The sequence below is a fragment of the Bubalus bubalis genome, chromosome 18, assembly GCF_019923935.1.
Source record: "Bubalus bubalis isolate 160015118507 breed Murrah chromosome 18, NDDB_SH_1, whole genome shotgun sequence".
Classification (NCBI taxonomy): Eukaryota; Metazoa; Chordata; class Mammalia; order Artiodactyla; family Bovidae; genus Bubalus; species Bubalus bubalis.
The window spans coordinates 18,835,384-18,851,002 of NC_059174.1; the positions used below are offsets into that span (position 1 = coordinate 18,835,384).

Sequence of the window (15,619 nt, forward strand, 5' to 3'; positions counted from 1 at the left end):
ACCCTGTCCATCACCAACTCCTGGAGCTTGCTCAAACTCATGTCAGTTGAGTCAGTAATGCCATCAACCATCTCATCCTCTGTTACCCCTTCTCTTCCTGCCTTCAGTCTTTCTAAGCATCAGGGTCTTTTCCAATGAGTAAGTTCTTTGCATCAAGTGACCAGAATATTGGAGTTCAGCTTCAGCATCAGTCCTACCAATGAATATGTCCTTTAGGATTGACTGGTTTGTTCTCATTCAGACCATGGGACTCTCAAGAGTTTTCTCCAATACCATAGTACAAAAGCATCAATTTTTTGGCACTCAGCTTTCTTTATAGTCCAACTCTCACATCCATACGTTCAGTCGCTCAGTCATGTCCAACTCTTTGTGACCCCACGGACTGCAGCACGCCAAGCTTCCCTGTCCATCACCAACTCCCGGAGCTTACTCAAACTCATGTCATTGAATCAGTGATGCCATCCAACCATCTCATCCTCTGTCATCCCCTTCTCCTCCTGCCTTCAATCTTTCTCAGCATCAGGGTCTTTTGAAATGAATCAGTTCTTATTAGACGGCCAAAGTTTTGGAGTTTCAGCTTCAGCATCAGCCCTTCCAATGAATATTCAGGACTGATTTCCTTTAGGATGGACTGGTTGGATCTCCTTGCTGTCCAAGAGACTCTAAAGAGTCTTCTCTAACACCACTGTTCAAAAGCATCAGTTCTTCGGTGCTCAGGTTTCTTTATAGCCCCACTCTCACATCCATACATGACTGTTGAAAAAACCATAGCTTTGACTGGATGGACCTTTGTCAGCAAAGTAATGTCTCTGCTTTTTAATATGCTGTCTAGGTTGATCATAACTTTTCTTCCAAGGAGCAAGTGTCTTTTAATTTCATGACTGCAGTCACCATCTGCAGTGATTTTGGAGCCCCCCAAAATCGATTCTGTCACTGTTTCATTGTTTCCCCATCCATTTGCCATGAAGTGATGGGACTGGATGCCATGATCTTAGTTTTTTGAATGTTGAGTTTTAAGCCAGCTTTTCACTCTTCTCTTTCACTTTCATCAAGAGGCTTTCTACTTTCTATGGCCTTAATGAATTTGTAAGACTACTGTGAAAATGCTGCTTTTTTGTTGGAAAGGGATTGTTGTTATTGCTGTCATTATTTGCTTGATTGTTTCTCTTTTATAAGAATTTCCTTTTATCTTTTTTAAAAAATATGTTTACTGTTTCAGAGAGTGTGACACAGGAAAGGAGGCCTCCCAAACTTGCATTTATGTCAAGAGGTATTGGGGACAAAGGTTCATTCAGTCATAATAAACCAAAGGCTACAGGTATGGGTTAATAAAATACAGTTCTTAGTTATTTATATGATTTTTGATTTGGCATAGATTAAAAAATGTTGAAAAGTATTACTCCTTAATGTATATGTATATTTTCTTCTTTCAGATATTTTTAGTAGTTTACTAAACAAGTTTATAGATGGTGTTGCTTAAGCCAAGACTTCCCAACCTTTTTTAATTAATGAAAAATTTCCTGTGAGGACCTGTATCTTTTTCTGGTTCATATAAGCTGATTTTTGGAATTCCCTACTTGCAACATTTGTATATATAGCTTATGTGTGGCTCAGTCACTTAGTCATGTCTGACTCTTTGCAACCCTTATGGACTGTAGCCCTCCAGGCTTTTCCGTGCATGGAATTCTTCAGGCAAGAATACATTCCGTTCTCCATGGGATCTTTCTGACCCAGGGATCAAACCCCGGTCTCCTGCATTGCAGGTGGATTCTTTACTATTTGAGCCACCAGGGAAGCCCCTATATATATAGTTTATAGTTTCACTGTACAAAATAATCTTTTATGGGTAATGTTATGTAGGATAAAGTATACTAGAGATTATGTGGATTTTGCTAATAGAATTGGCACAAGTTAAATTCCAAACTGCTAAGCAAAAGTCTTTGTCTTTCTCCCAGAAACTCCCTCACAGTACATGTAGAGTTCTTTTTTTCTAATTTTTTTTTTTTTTTTTTACATGTAGAGTTCTTAGTTGTTTTTTGTTTAGCTTCCACATAGGTCATAGATTTATTAGGTGATAGTTATACAAGCCAAACAGCTCATTTAAAAGGTGGCAAGAACTGTTCTAAACCCAGATATAGATTAGGAAAAGATTATTTTTTCCTTGGTTTTAGTTCAAAAAAAGAACTTTTACGCTAAGAAATATTTTATGTGCCATTGGACCCTGAGAGACTTTGAATTAAATAAAATACATAGTCTGTAGCATTTTTTATGTTAACTTATGAATCTAGATAGGTAGTTCAACTTGCTGCTCTCACTTAAATGTAAATAGCCTAAAGATTTTAAGACACATGTGCTACTTTTGTTGCAGCAGATTTTAGTTATAGGAATGAAGTATAGAGTTATCTGCTTTAAATTGAAAAAGAAATCAGATTTATATGGGTTCTAAAGACACCACTGCTCTCAACTATAGCATGTCCTCTTAGTACTAGGACAGGGGAATGTCTTGCCTTGTCTGTAACATAGCTGTACTAATGTTTTCTTACATTTAATAAGTCTAATGCATAAGCAATAATACTGCTTCACTTTTCCAGCGACATGAAGAAACCCAGCAAGGGATTTGTTGACTAACAATTCCAAAATAGTTAAATCTTAAATCTTTAAACTTAATAAGTGCAATTGATTTATATACATTTGAAGAACTTTTGAGGGCAGCTGTTTTAGAATAAGAGGTTATATTTGTGAACGAAGAGATTTGTCAGATGAAACTGGGGAATGATGATTTTTGACATTTGGAAAAAAGCCATAGTACATGAGGTGATTTTTTTTTTTACGTAGTTTTTTTTTTTTTCAAAGGTAGGCTTTTCATTTATATTGTCTACTCTTATATTGTCTCCTGCACTGAACAATCTTTTTGATGTTGCAAAAATGGTTACCAACTTTTTCAAAGCTGAAGACACTAATAAAATATATTGTGTTTGCATACATCTGTTGGTTGTATAATTGTGACACCATATGCATATTAATTTCTCTTATGGAAAAACTTTCACACCATATTGGCTTTATTTTTAAAAGAAACTTTTCTTGTTCCATAGGATCTACCTCAGACCCTGGAACTAGAAACAGATCTGAATTATTTTATACCTTAAATGGGTCTTCTGTTGACTCACAACCACAATCCAAATCAAAAAATTCATGGTACATTGATGAAGGTAATCTATAATTTTAGTTGTTTTTTTTTTTAAAATAATGATTCTGTCCTTTTAACTTACCAGATAAAAAATAGCTTTTCACCAATATATGTAGTTTTTGGAAACAAAATGAGTAGACCATAAAACTTTCTTTATTGATAGTGCTGAATTAAAATATTGTACACAGTTTGAATGACACTGCTATTAAGGTTATTGCAATATTTAGAAAATGTATCAGCAGTTTGTTTTCTTCACTTCACTCATCTGTTTAAGGTAGAAGATCTCTAGAATCAATTGAATTGTTTAAAGACTTCTTGCTGTCTTGATATTCTTAAATACTGCTTTTAAAAAACCCTACTTTCCCTTGGTTCCAGGACATCACTTTCTTCTGGTTTATTCTTTTGTTGTTGTTGTTGTTGTGCATCTGTTCAACAAATATTTGTTGAATGCTTTCTGTGTTCCAGAAACAGATGTAGAATTTCAATTTTGATGAGCATAATAAAAGCATATGGTGCATCCTTAAATTAGAAAATAGAAATAATTTAGTTGTAAAAGAACATTGTTTCTATCATTGTTTTACTTACATAGTTTAAAAGCTATTCTCTGCAACATTTGATTCATTTATTTAAAAACAACAACAACAACAACAACAACACACAAAGCAAATACTGAGTATTTTCTTAGTGGCTGTGAATCCAGTCATGGAAAAGACTAACAAAGTTCCCGGTTATAGGCAGCTTATATTCTAGTTGGTATGATAGACAATAAATGTATAGACACATAAGATAATAATCAACTGTGACATGTGCCATGAAGGAGACACACAAGATGATAGTGGCTGGTAGGAAGCCGGCTCCCAGAGGGTGGTTTGGAAAAGATTCTTTGAGGAAATGATATTTATGTGAGATCTTGATGGTATGAATGAACCTACCAGAGAAAGAGCTTGAGAGGAGCATTCTAGGCAGAGGAAATAGCAAAGGACCTGAAGTGAGACATTTTTATATTTGGGGCACAGGAAGTAGGGGCAGGCAGGGTAAGCAAGGAGAAGAGGTATATGAAACAAATCTGGAGAGGAGGTAGGAGCCAGATCATCTAGAAACTAATAAGCATTGGTGAGAGGCTTAGTATTTATTGAAAGAATACTGGAAAGCCATTGAAGGTTTTAAACAGGGGAATGACACAAGATCACGTAAGATCTTTAAATTTTAAAAAGATCTCAGTAGTTGTTGTGTGGTAATTAGATTGGTAAGTAGAGGGCCGAGAGACCAGGTAACACTGGCTGCAGTGTGAGAGATGATGGTGGCCTCGACTGTGGAGATGGTGGTAGAGGGTAAGAGTGTTGGACACATTGGGGATATATTTTGGAGACAGAAACAAGACTTTGCTTTATGGAACTGAGTGTTGGGCTTGGAGGGTTGAGAGTTTGGAAAAGAAAAGAATAACTTTAAAATAGATTAAATATTATGAGTAAAGAATCTTAAATGAGTTAAAGTGTTAAGTATAGTAAACACCCTCGTAGTCTCTACTCACTTTAAGAAAAAGAACAGAGTATCATTCCCTTTGAAATCCCCTTGGCACTTCTTCCTAGTGTCACCCCCTGCACTCTCCTCTGAGCTACCATCATCTTTAATTTAGTGTTTATCATTCTCTTGGTTTTCATGATCTCTTTATGAGTTTGTCTATCTAAATAGCATACTGTTAGTTCTACATGGTTTTGAGTTTTATATGCAAGGAATCAGACTGCATGGATATCATGTTATTGTCTTCCTCAACATTATGTTCTTAAGAGTCATCCAAGTTGTAGTATGTGATTATGATTTATTAATTTTCATTGCTGTATATCATTCCATTCCATTTCATTGCTATGAAATATTTAAATATACCACAATGTAATTATTCAGCCGTTGATGGACTTTTGGATTGATTTTATTTTCTTGCTATATTAACAACTCTGCTATTAACATTCTTATCCATGTCTAGGGTATGTTCCTAGGAGTGGAATTACTATATGTGCATGGAATATGCACATCTTTCCTTTACTAAATAATGCCAAAGTGTTTCCCAGCATAGTTATGCCAATTCACACTCACATCAGCTTTGTGTAAGGGTATCATTTACTTGTCATTCTCACCAACAGTTAATGTTCTAAGATCTTTGCCTTTTGAAATGATATCTTGTGTTGGTTTTGACTTTCTTTTCTTGTGTTTCCTAATAAGGACAAAAATCTTTTCATTGATTTGTTGGTGATTTAAGTTTCTTTTTCTGTGAGTTGCCTTTACGAGTCTTTCTTGGAAAGAGAAATTTTTTTCTGGTCTTTCTTAAAAAATTGATTTATAGACCCTTTTCAAGTACTAATCCTTTGTCAGAAATAAGGATTACAAATATTTTCTCCTTATTTGTGGCTCTTATTTTTATTCTTGCTACAGTGCTTTTTAGTGAACAGGTAGCTCTCAATATTATTGTGGTCATACTTGTCAGTCTTTCCCTTTATGATTTTGTATACTCATGTTTAAGATATTTTTCTCTACCCTAAAGTCACAAAGAACATTCTTCTTTATTCTCTTCCAAAATTTGTAGTTTTGCCTTTGATGTCTTTAAGCCATTTGGAAATGGTTTTTGTGTAGAGTATGACAGAGGAGTTTCAATTTAATTTTTTAAAAAATATGGATAATTGATAATCTCAGCACTGTTTATTAAGATGTTTGTTCTTTCAACACTGATTGGCAGTGCCTGCTTGGCAATTACGTTAGTTATTTTAATGAAGCAGCTTTTGACTTTGGTCTTTTAATTCATTGATTTCTGTTTTTGTGTTTATTCTTTCTCCTTGACTACTTTTTGGGAGGTTATTCTGTTGTTTATCTAACTTCCTAGGTTCTATGCTGAGTTTATTAAAATTACCTTACCTTTTTGCTAAAATAAACTACTAAGTTTATACACCTCATTTATAAGTATTACTTTAGTTGTATTCCACCAGTGTTCATTTTTTCTCTTCCTTTTTTCCTTTATTTTAAAAACTTACTGTATTATTTCTTCTCTGATTCATTAGTTAGAAGCATCTTTCTTAAATTTTTTGCTGTCTTTTATATTAGTTTTTGTAACTTGATTATATTTTGGACAAAGAATGTAACTTATACAGTTCCAATCAATGATACATTTTTTTGGTTTGAGTAATTGGGAGCCATTCACTGAGGCAGAAAAATTTGGAGGCGGGGAAGGAGAATCAAGAGCGCTGTCTTGGAGACAGTAAGTTTGCAATGCTTATGAGAATCATACTAGAAGAGGTCTGGTGGGCAGTTGGACTTATGTATGTACATTTAAAGATGTAGGGCATATTTAATATTCTTGAATACATTTATCTAATTAAGAATAATTTTTTATAGTTGCTGAAGACCCTGCAAAATCGCTTACAGAGATTCCTCCAGACTTTGGACACGCTTCACCACCACTGCAACCTCCTTCCATGAACTCACTCTCCAGCGAGAACAGATTTCATTCTTTACCGTTTAGTCTGACAAAGATGCCCAACACCAATGGAAGTATTAGCCACAGTCCACTATCTCTGTCAGTTCAATCTGTGATGGGCGAGCTGAACAATGCCCCTGTGCAGGAGAGTCCACCCTTGGCCGTATCTTCTGGTAACTCACATGGCCTGGAAGTGGGCTCGTTGGCTGAGGTCAAGGAGAATCCTCCTTTCTATGGGGTAATCCGCTGGATTGGTCAGCCACCAGGCCTCAATGAAGTACTAGCCGGACTGGAACTGGTAATTTAATTTGACCTAAAAATTATATTTCTTTTCCATCTGGGGTTTTGTACAGATTTTTCCTTATTATATTTTTTTTTGGTGAAATATTTTATTTGTCAAAAAGCCATCACTAGAGAAAAATTTTATTATGAATTGCCTGACTTCCTTTGCCACCTGTTAAGCATCTGATCATCTTGTTCCATATGTTAGTTTGATGTATGTTCAAGGAATGAAAATAGATTTTTAGGCTAATGTGTTTAGGCTCATTATATTAAACAGAATACGGTAAGGAAAGCAAATTTTAATCAGTTTTTCTTTTTCTTTTTTTTCTTAACCTTCCTTCTACAATCAGTTCCAATGTTTATATCATTGACTTTAGGATTAATCACCATTTTTAGTGACATTTTGAAATCTTTGGTTGTGGGAAAGATTTTGGAAATTAGAATATTGCTTGACATTTCATAATCAGGAAAGAGAATTTGAGTACACTTAGGTTTTATTTAAAAATATTTCTTATTTTTTAATTTGTTGGTTTGCAGGCTAGTGAATGCTAATTTTTCTTTTTGAGTGGTTAAAATAAATAGCTTCTTTTGCCCTTCTCTCCCTACTAGTTTTAATGCTTTTGGAAATGGTGCAGGAAAGTCAGTGAACCAGAGAAGGTTTAAGCATGTATTCAAAAGGGAAATACATTGAGGATTTTATGCTGGAATAAGACATTAATTTCTCAAATTGAAAGGGCTGAAACACTAATTAGTCAACCCCCTTTTTGTGATGAAGTTCTCAGGACAGGTGTGACAAGGGAGTTCTAAGGAAACGTTAACTTAGTTAACCCTAAGGTAAACAGGTCTTAGTTCTTTGTATATGTCTTGGCAAGATGCAGAATAATGCATGTCTAAGCTTCGTTTTTTTTTTCAGGAAGATGAATGTGCGGGTTGTACAGATGGAACATTCAGGGGTACTCGCTATTTCACCTGTGCCCTTAAGAAGGCGCTGTTTGTTAAACTGAAGAGCTGCAGACCGGACTCCAGGTTTGCGTCCCTGCAGCCAGTTTCCAATCAGATCGAACGCTGTAACTCTTTAGGTATTTGCCTGCCTTTCATTTATTTACTAATCTGAAATGACTCTAGTTCTAATCTCATGTCATTTTGCAGTAGATAGTAGTAACAGTGTTTCTTTCTTTCTTGCCAGTGTTCATCAGGCTTTTAAATCAGAAAAAAAAAATGATTATTTGGTCTATAAGAAAGTTACATTTATTCTAAGAGGGGCCATTTAAGAAAAAGTAATAGCCAGGAAACTGTGCTTGAGACCTTAAAAATTGAGAAATAGTGGGATTTATTTTTCGCTTTCTGTTTATTACAGACATTTAATTTTCAACAGCTCAGGAGGTAGAGATGGAAATGTGGCCTTTTGTATGGCACTGATTTTCATCTCTCTGTATTGTTCAAGTACATTAGTCAGCATATCTTATCAAGAATGACTTTCTTCTCAGTGTATTGTCTAAGTACCTCAATAATCATATCTTATCAAGAAGTCAGCGTTATTAGAAAAAGTAGTTTTAATTGCTTGATGAAGGGCTGATCCTCTCATCACTTATAGTAGGTGGCAGTTTCCTGATACTAACCCTTTCCAGTTTTGTATCATCATGGTGAAGCATCTTGAGGGTTAAACAGGTCAAAATAGGAAAATTATTTTTATGAAAAACATGTTTTCTTACAGTAGAAATAATGCTTTAAAATTTTTTGTTTTCTTTTCCAACTTGAAAAATGAAACATCTTCAGACAAAATATTTGGGAAACAAAATATTTTGCTTGGCAAAGATGCTTTTTTACATTGTTGATACTCTAAAATGTTTTTTAAATTGTGGAAGAAGTAAGGTTGAAAATGAATGTTAGCATTTTTTATAAGCCAGGCTAAATAATAATTAACCAAAACCTACCTTTAGCTTAGTTTTAAATTGGGTAATAAATTGTGTGTCAAAATACAAAAAGATATTTTTAAGTGAGGAAATATGTATGGGAATATATACTATATTAGCTTAAAAGAGTTGTTTTCATTTTTATCTTTGCAGCATTTGGAGGGTACTTAAGTGAAGTAGTAGAAGAAAATACTCCACCAAAAATGGAAAAAGAAGGTTTAGAGATAATGATTGGAAAGAAGAAAGGTATCCAGGGTCATTACAATTCTTGTTACTTAGACTCTACCTTATTCTGGTAAGTTTAAAATTAATGCACTAGGAATATAATGCCATGGGGGCGGGTATGTGTGTATATGAGAGAGGGAGGTAGAAGGAGGGAGAGAAACGGAGGAACTGCCAGCTGACTCTGAGTGGAGAAACTGGGGGCTCTGGGGTTCAGGAAAGAAAGGGAGATTTGCATTTCACTATATGCTCCTGGGAAACTTCTGAGTATTGTCTTATGTGCCTGTATCCAAAAAATGAGTACAAGAAGTCATGCAGTGAATGATGGGTAAGAGGAAATGGTGGTGTTACCGGTGGAGCAGATATTCTGAGTGTATGTGGGAAAGCAAAGGACTGAAGAGAATAAGTACAGGATCTTTGTGCACAAATCAAATAACAGGACTTGCCATAAGTCATTGACTGATTTGCGTGTTTGTTTTACTAAGTAGAGGCAATCATAAATCTGCTTTAAAGAATTATTTTCAGTAGAAGCAGTTGCCCTTGTATATGTAGTTTATTCCAAAGTTGAACAATTTAACATGGCAAAAATTTTTATGCTTTGAAGATTGAACCAAGTACACTGCTAGTTAAATTGAGCATAACCTGCCAGCTTGGTACAGCCATGTTGTAAGAAGTAGGAAGTTAATAAGATGTTAAAATTTCAAAGGCAGGAAGAAGAATAAAAGTGGAGGGCCATTTTGGGGGCAGAATATTTTCAGTCTCACTGAAGTATTGACAAAAGCAAGAATTGATGTAATATTCTTCAGATTTTCTGATAAAACTCTGTGTTAGCCAAATTTTCTTTTTTCTTTGATGTTAGCATATAACTGCTGTTAGTCCCAATTGATTTTGACATTTAAAGTAATTTAGGTCTCTGCAAAAGGGTGTGACAAGAAAGAAGTATAATATCTAGAATGGGTTGCGTATTGGCAATGTTTTTACCCTGGGAGGTTAGTTTCCAGACTTTCTTCTCTGTTGTCTATTTGTTAACTCAGATTTGTAGGCTTTCTTTCAGTTTTTGCAAAGAACTTTTTCCCAGTAGGTATATTTTTATCCTTTAACACTGCCAATCAATAGTTTACCTTCTTCTTCCCTCTCTCTTTTTTTTTTTTTAAACTAAGCAGCAGTATTTCTTTTTTAAAGATTTATTTATTTATGTTATATTTTGGCTGTGGTGGGTCTTTGTTGCTGCTTGCAGGCTTTCTTTAGTTGTGACAAGCAGGGGCTCATTGCAGTGCATGGGTTTCTCATTGTGGTGGCTTCTCTTGTTGTGGAGCACAGACTCTAAGTGCACAGGCTTCTGTAGTTGCAGTGTGTGTGCTCAGTAGCGTTGGCTTGAGGGCTCTAGAATACAGGCTCAAGAGTTGTGGCAGAGTGGCTTTGTTATTCCACCGCATATGGGATCCTCCTAGACCACGGATCAAACCGGCATCCCCTGCACTGCAAGGTGGATTCTTAACTACTGGACCACCAGGGAAGCACTATAGTTTACCTTCTTGATATTAGTATTCTCCCTATCCTGGGAGGATTTCTAGGCCCTAATGAGTGAGCCATAGGAAACCTGACAGGAGTTTTGGTTGCCTGTATTAATGAAAAACACTGATTTGTATGTTATGTGTTCTCTCTTGTGATTTTTCTCTTCATTTTCTTTTTAGTATGTGTTTCTCAAAAACGAGTATACTTCCAGCATGAGGAAAAGTATTCTTTTTTATTTTGCAGCTTATTTGCTTTTAGTTCCGTTCTGGATACTGTGTTACTTAGACCTAAAGAAAAGAATGACGTAGAATACTATAGTGAAACTCAAGAACTCCTGAGGACAGAAATCGTTAATCCTCTGAGAATGTAAGTAGAAGATATGTAGTTATTTTTCCCTTTAGATGGTGTCTTATTGGCTGCTGCTTGGTACAGTAATTAATTTATTCTCTGCCTTCATTTAATGATAAATGGAAGAGAATTACTTCTCTTGATGAAGTATTAACTTTTAAAAAAACTTTTGGCCCTTCTTTAACATCTGACCAAAGTGTGGCACATAGGGCATGCCATGAAATGTTGAAACCATTTGGTAGTATACACTCAGAAAAGCTGCTATAAGGCACTTGGGACTTTTACCTTCCCCAACACAATTCCTAAAAAGTTCCCTGATAGCTCAGCTGGTGAAGAATCTATCTGCAATGTAGGAGACCCTGGTTCAATTCCTGGGTTGGGAAGATCCCCTGAAGGGATAGGCTTCCCACTCCAGTATTCATGGGCTTTCCTTGTGGCTCAGATGGTAAAGAATCTGCCTGCAATGCAGGAGACATGGATTTGATCTCTGGGTTGGGAAGATCCCCTGAAGAAGGGCATGGCAACCCACTCCAATATTCTTGCCCACTGACAGAGGAGCCTGGTGGGCTATAGTCCATGGGATTGCACAGAGTCAGACACGACTGAGTGACTGAGCACAGTCATGCTTATTAGCCTACTTGGTATGATCTGGCTTCTTAAACTTAATTTTATCTGAATGAATAGCAGCAAGGGAAATATTTTATTTATGCAGTAGTGAATATTTAATAGTTTTGTATTAGAAATAGATATATTTTACTGACATATTTCTCGGTTAAAGGAAGATATTTGGATCTCCCTCCACCTCCCTTAAAAAGGTGATGTTTTTGATCATTTCCTAGTTTAAGAATTAAAAATATGTCTTTCTTTGGCCACAAGAGCAATTTGTAGTGGTAGAAGTACAAGACGTCTAGTAAGAGCTTTTGAAAGTGGTAGGAGGAAGGTGAGATGATGTCACATTATAAAATTTAAACTATGAAGAATCAGGGCTGTAGATCACAAAATAAATCTGTTCTTTCAGGAACACAGAGAGAAAGCTATGTAAAGTCCATATTAAGCTACACTTAAATTTTGTGACATATTCTTCTTAACAATGGAAATTAATAAATATCTTGATATAAGATTGCAAAATGCAGAACACTGAAATATAATGAGCATTCAGAAAGACCTATTATATAACATGACTAGGAAGGTATATTTATAGGTGAATAATTTTTCCACTTGTATCTTTTGTTTACCTTAAATTCTATTATGATGAAAAAACTGTAGTTTTCACTTAAGATAATTATGAGTCTTGATTTTTACATCATTTTATATTATATTTGTATAAATACAAATTTTTAAAATACTATCTATTCCTTTCCCCAGTGATTGATACTAGAACAAGACAGATTAAATCCAAAATTAAGGCATGTGACCACTTCCTTATTTCCTTCTAAAACACCATAAGTCCATTAATAAACATTCTTCGAATATTGTTGTCCAACTCGTTAAGAACCATGGTTAATTAAACTTTGTCACCCTGTCCACAGCAAGAAACTTGTCAAATGTCCTGTTTTGATCAAGATTCTTTTTGTCTACAGCAGTCATATCTAGGTTATAGCTGACTAGTTTTACTTGGGACTGAACCTGTGCCTTCTCCATTTCAAGCTTCTCACAGGCAGATACCCTGTTTTTTTTACCTTACTCATTTTTGTATTCCTGGTGACCAGAAGGTTAGATTACTGTGTAAGTGGTAGGTGCTCAATATATGTTGGCTGCAAAGAGCTAATGAGTGAGTTTCCTGTATTCAGACAAAGATGAGAGAAAATGTAATTATGATAATTGGTTTGACTGCAGATTTTAGAATTTCAGTTTCTTATCATTGCCCTTTTCCATTTCCCCTGGTAGCTATTTCATCCTTTAGTATTAAAAGGACCTTCTCTCAAAATTGTATATTCTATTTTGTAAAATAAATATTTTAATTCCTTAAGGACATAGAGAAAACAGTCATCATAAATTAAAATTATTTTTTCTTTTATTACTGTATAATAGTTATATCAAAAATTTTTAAACCTCAAGAAGAAGCTTATAATTGTATTTTTTAAAAATACTTATAAGCATATTGATTTATGACACTAGATTTATATAAGAAATACATGATTATTAAAATGTGTTATGTCCATTGTAAACCAACTATATACTTCAATAAAATGTTATATTAATATGTATGCTAGAATTAATAGTTTTTTACTAACAGATATGGATATGTATGTGCAACAAAGATTATGAAACTGAGGAAGATACTTGAAAAAGTTGAGGCTGCATCAGGATTTACCTCTGAAGAAAAAGGTGACTGTTTTAATTTATAGGATTTGCTTTAAAAATAACTTGAAGGCATAAATGCTAAATTATTGGCTGAACTGTTATGTCTGTGTAGTTTTGGGGGTTTTATTTTAAAATATAATTTTTTCTTTGTGATATACAATTTTCTTCCCTTTTTATAAATACTTTCTCTCTTCTAAAATGAGTGATATGTGAAATAACCCCTTTAATAAGCTGACTGGTTTTAGTATATTATGAATACATACAGAGAGTTTCCATCCAGCAGTGATACTCGGAGTTCCCTCTTAGCTTTCCTTGTTATTAGGTGAGTTACAAATGACTGATTAGGATTTAAGATTATGGTCAGAGACGATGTTTAATCTCTTCATTAGCTAATGAATTTCCTCAGAGGTTCAACTACTGACTTTGAATGTGTTAACAGTATATTGTAACCAACTATAATATTTACAGTCTTGATAATTATTTAAATAACAGAAGAAATGAGATCATACTTAAGTTCCCCTATAATTATTTCCCTATATATGAATTATTATTTAAAATGCAATAAAGTTATAACAAACTTGGCACATAATACTTTCTCTAACATTTAAATATCCCTTGTATTTTTTTTTGTTAGGAAAACTTGAGAACTATTCTTTTAATTGAAATAATATTGATTATGAAATTGAATTCTATATAGGAATATAACTGTTTTAAATAAAAATAGAATGGTTTAAAATTTTTGTCCGTGATTTATTTGATTTTTTTATCTTCTTCTAGATCCTGAAGAATTCCTGAATATCCTGTTTCATCATATTTTAAGAGTAGAACCATTGTTAAAAATCAGGTAATTTTAAATTGTTACATAAGCATTGGAAAAAAAGAACAATCCTCATCTCCACTGCCATCATTCAGTAGAATTGATTTTCTTAGTGATTACTTAATATTGTATTTGTTTAATGATCCTAATATGCTAGGTTCCTACACTGCAAATTAATTTAAATCAGTCTTCTCAATAGTATCATACTTAACTGGAAGATCAAATCCAATATAAATTTATGCTTTTAATTTTAACCCCAGTAATAAATACTATTGTAAGTCATTTTCTTAGAAAACTGTATATAAATATATTTGTAATTTAAATTAATGAACCCTTTAAAGAGAATCTTATTTGAATTCAGTCAAACATGATGGGAGCACCGTTTCTGGCTACACCACTCAATGAATTTAGCTTTAAATTAGCTCTTTTGTTCCCAGTTTTATAGCTTGGTCTTTTCCCTGGCATCTTGAATGAAAGTCTTGAATCTCATGCAGTGAAGTTCTTCATGAGATATTCTAAGTGGATGAATTTTCCAGGTTGAATGCTGGACCTTTTGACATTTTAGTCTGGGTTATTTTGTTGAAGAATCTTGCTAATATGCTATTTCAGTTGCTAAGTCATGTCTGACTCTGGAACCCCATAACTGCAGCACACCAGACTTCCCTGTCCCCCACTGTCTCCTGGAGTATGCTCAAATTCATGTCCATTGAGTTTAGTGGTGCTATCTAACCATCTCTCTGCTGCCCTCTTCTCCTTTTGCCTCAGCCTTTCCCAGCCTCAGGGTCTTTTCCAGTGAGTCGACTCTTCTCATCAGGTGGTCAAAATATTGGAGTTTCGACTTTAGCATCAGTCCTTCCAGTGAATATTCAGGGTTGATTTCCGTTAGAATTGACTGTTTTGATCTCCTTGCTGTCCAGGGGACTCTTCAGGAGTCTTCTCAGCACCACAGTTCAAAATCATCTCAAAAGCATCAATTCTTCAGCGCTCAGCTTTCTTTGTGGTTCAGATTTCACATCTGTACACGATTACTGGAAAAACCATAACTTTGACTGTATGGACCACTGTCAGTAAAGTGATGTCTCTGCTTTTCATTACACTGTCTAGGTTTGTCATAGCTTTCCTTCAGGGAACAAGCATCTTTTAATTTCGTGGTTGCAGTCACCATCTTCAGTGATTTTGGAGCCCAAGAAAAGAAAATCTGTAACAGCTTCCACATTTTCCCCTGTGTTTGCTATGAAGTGATGGGATTGGATGCCATGATCTTAGTTTTTTGAATATTGAGTTTTAAGCCAGCTTTTTCACTCTCCTGTTTCACCTTCATCAAGAGAGTCTTTAGTCCCTCATTACTTTCTATCAATAGATTGGTATTACCTGCATATCTGAGGTCGTTGATTGATGCTTTTGAACTGTTGGAGAAGACTCTTGAGAGTCCCTTGGACTACAAGGAGATCCAACCAGTCCATCCTAAAGGAAATCAGTCTTGAATATTCTTTGGAAGGACTGATGCTGAAGCTGAAACTCCAATACTTTGGCCACCTGATGCAGAGAACTGATTCATTTAAAAAGAC

General features: G+C 34.8%; 1 protein-coding gene across 12 annotated transcripts in view; it reads left to right on the forward strand.

Annotated features, from left to right (window-relative positions):
* Nucleotides 1-15,619, forward strand: part of CYLD (CYLD lysine 63 deubiquitinase) — a 67,709-nt gene that overhangs the window by 38,151 nt on the left and 13,939 nt on the right. For 10 of the 12 annotated variants that reach the window (XM_006043270.3, XM_044931839.1, XM_006043271.3 and 7 more), the window contains 8 exons: nt 1,220-1,318; nt 3,093-3,209; nt 6,569-6,948; nt 7,846-8,011; nt 8,999-9,140; nt 10,826-10,948; nt 13,167-13,258; nt 14,012-14,078. In XM_006043270.3, the coding sequence (XP_006043332.1) occupies nt 1,220-1,318; nt 3,093-3,209; nt 6,569-6,948; nt 7,846-8,011; nt 8,999-9,140; nt 10,826-10,948; nt 13,167-13,258; nt 14,012-14,078 (1,186 nt within the window). The remainder of the gene's footprint in view (nt 1-1,219; nt 1,319-3,092; nt 3,210-6,568; nt 6,949-7,845; nt 8,012-8,998; nt 9,141-10,825; nt 10,949-13,166; nt 13,259-14,011; nt 14,079-15,619) is intronic. The other 2 variants (XM_044931836.1, XM_044931837.1) reach the window with 2 other exon arrangements.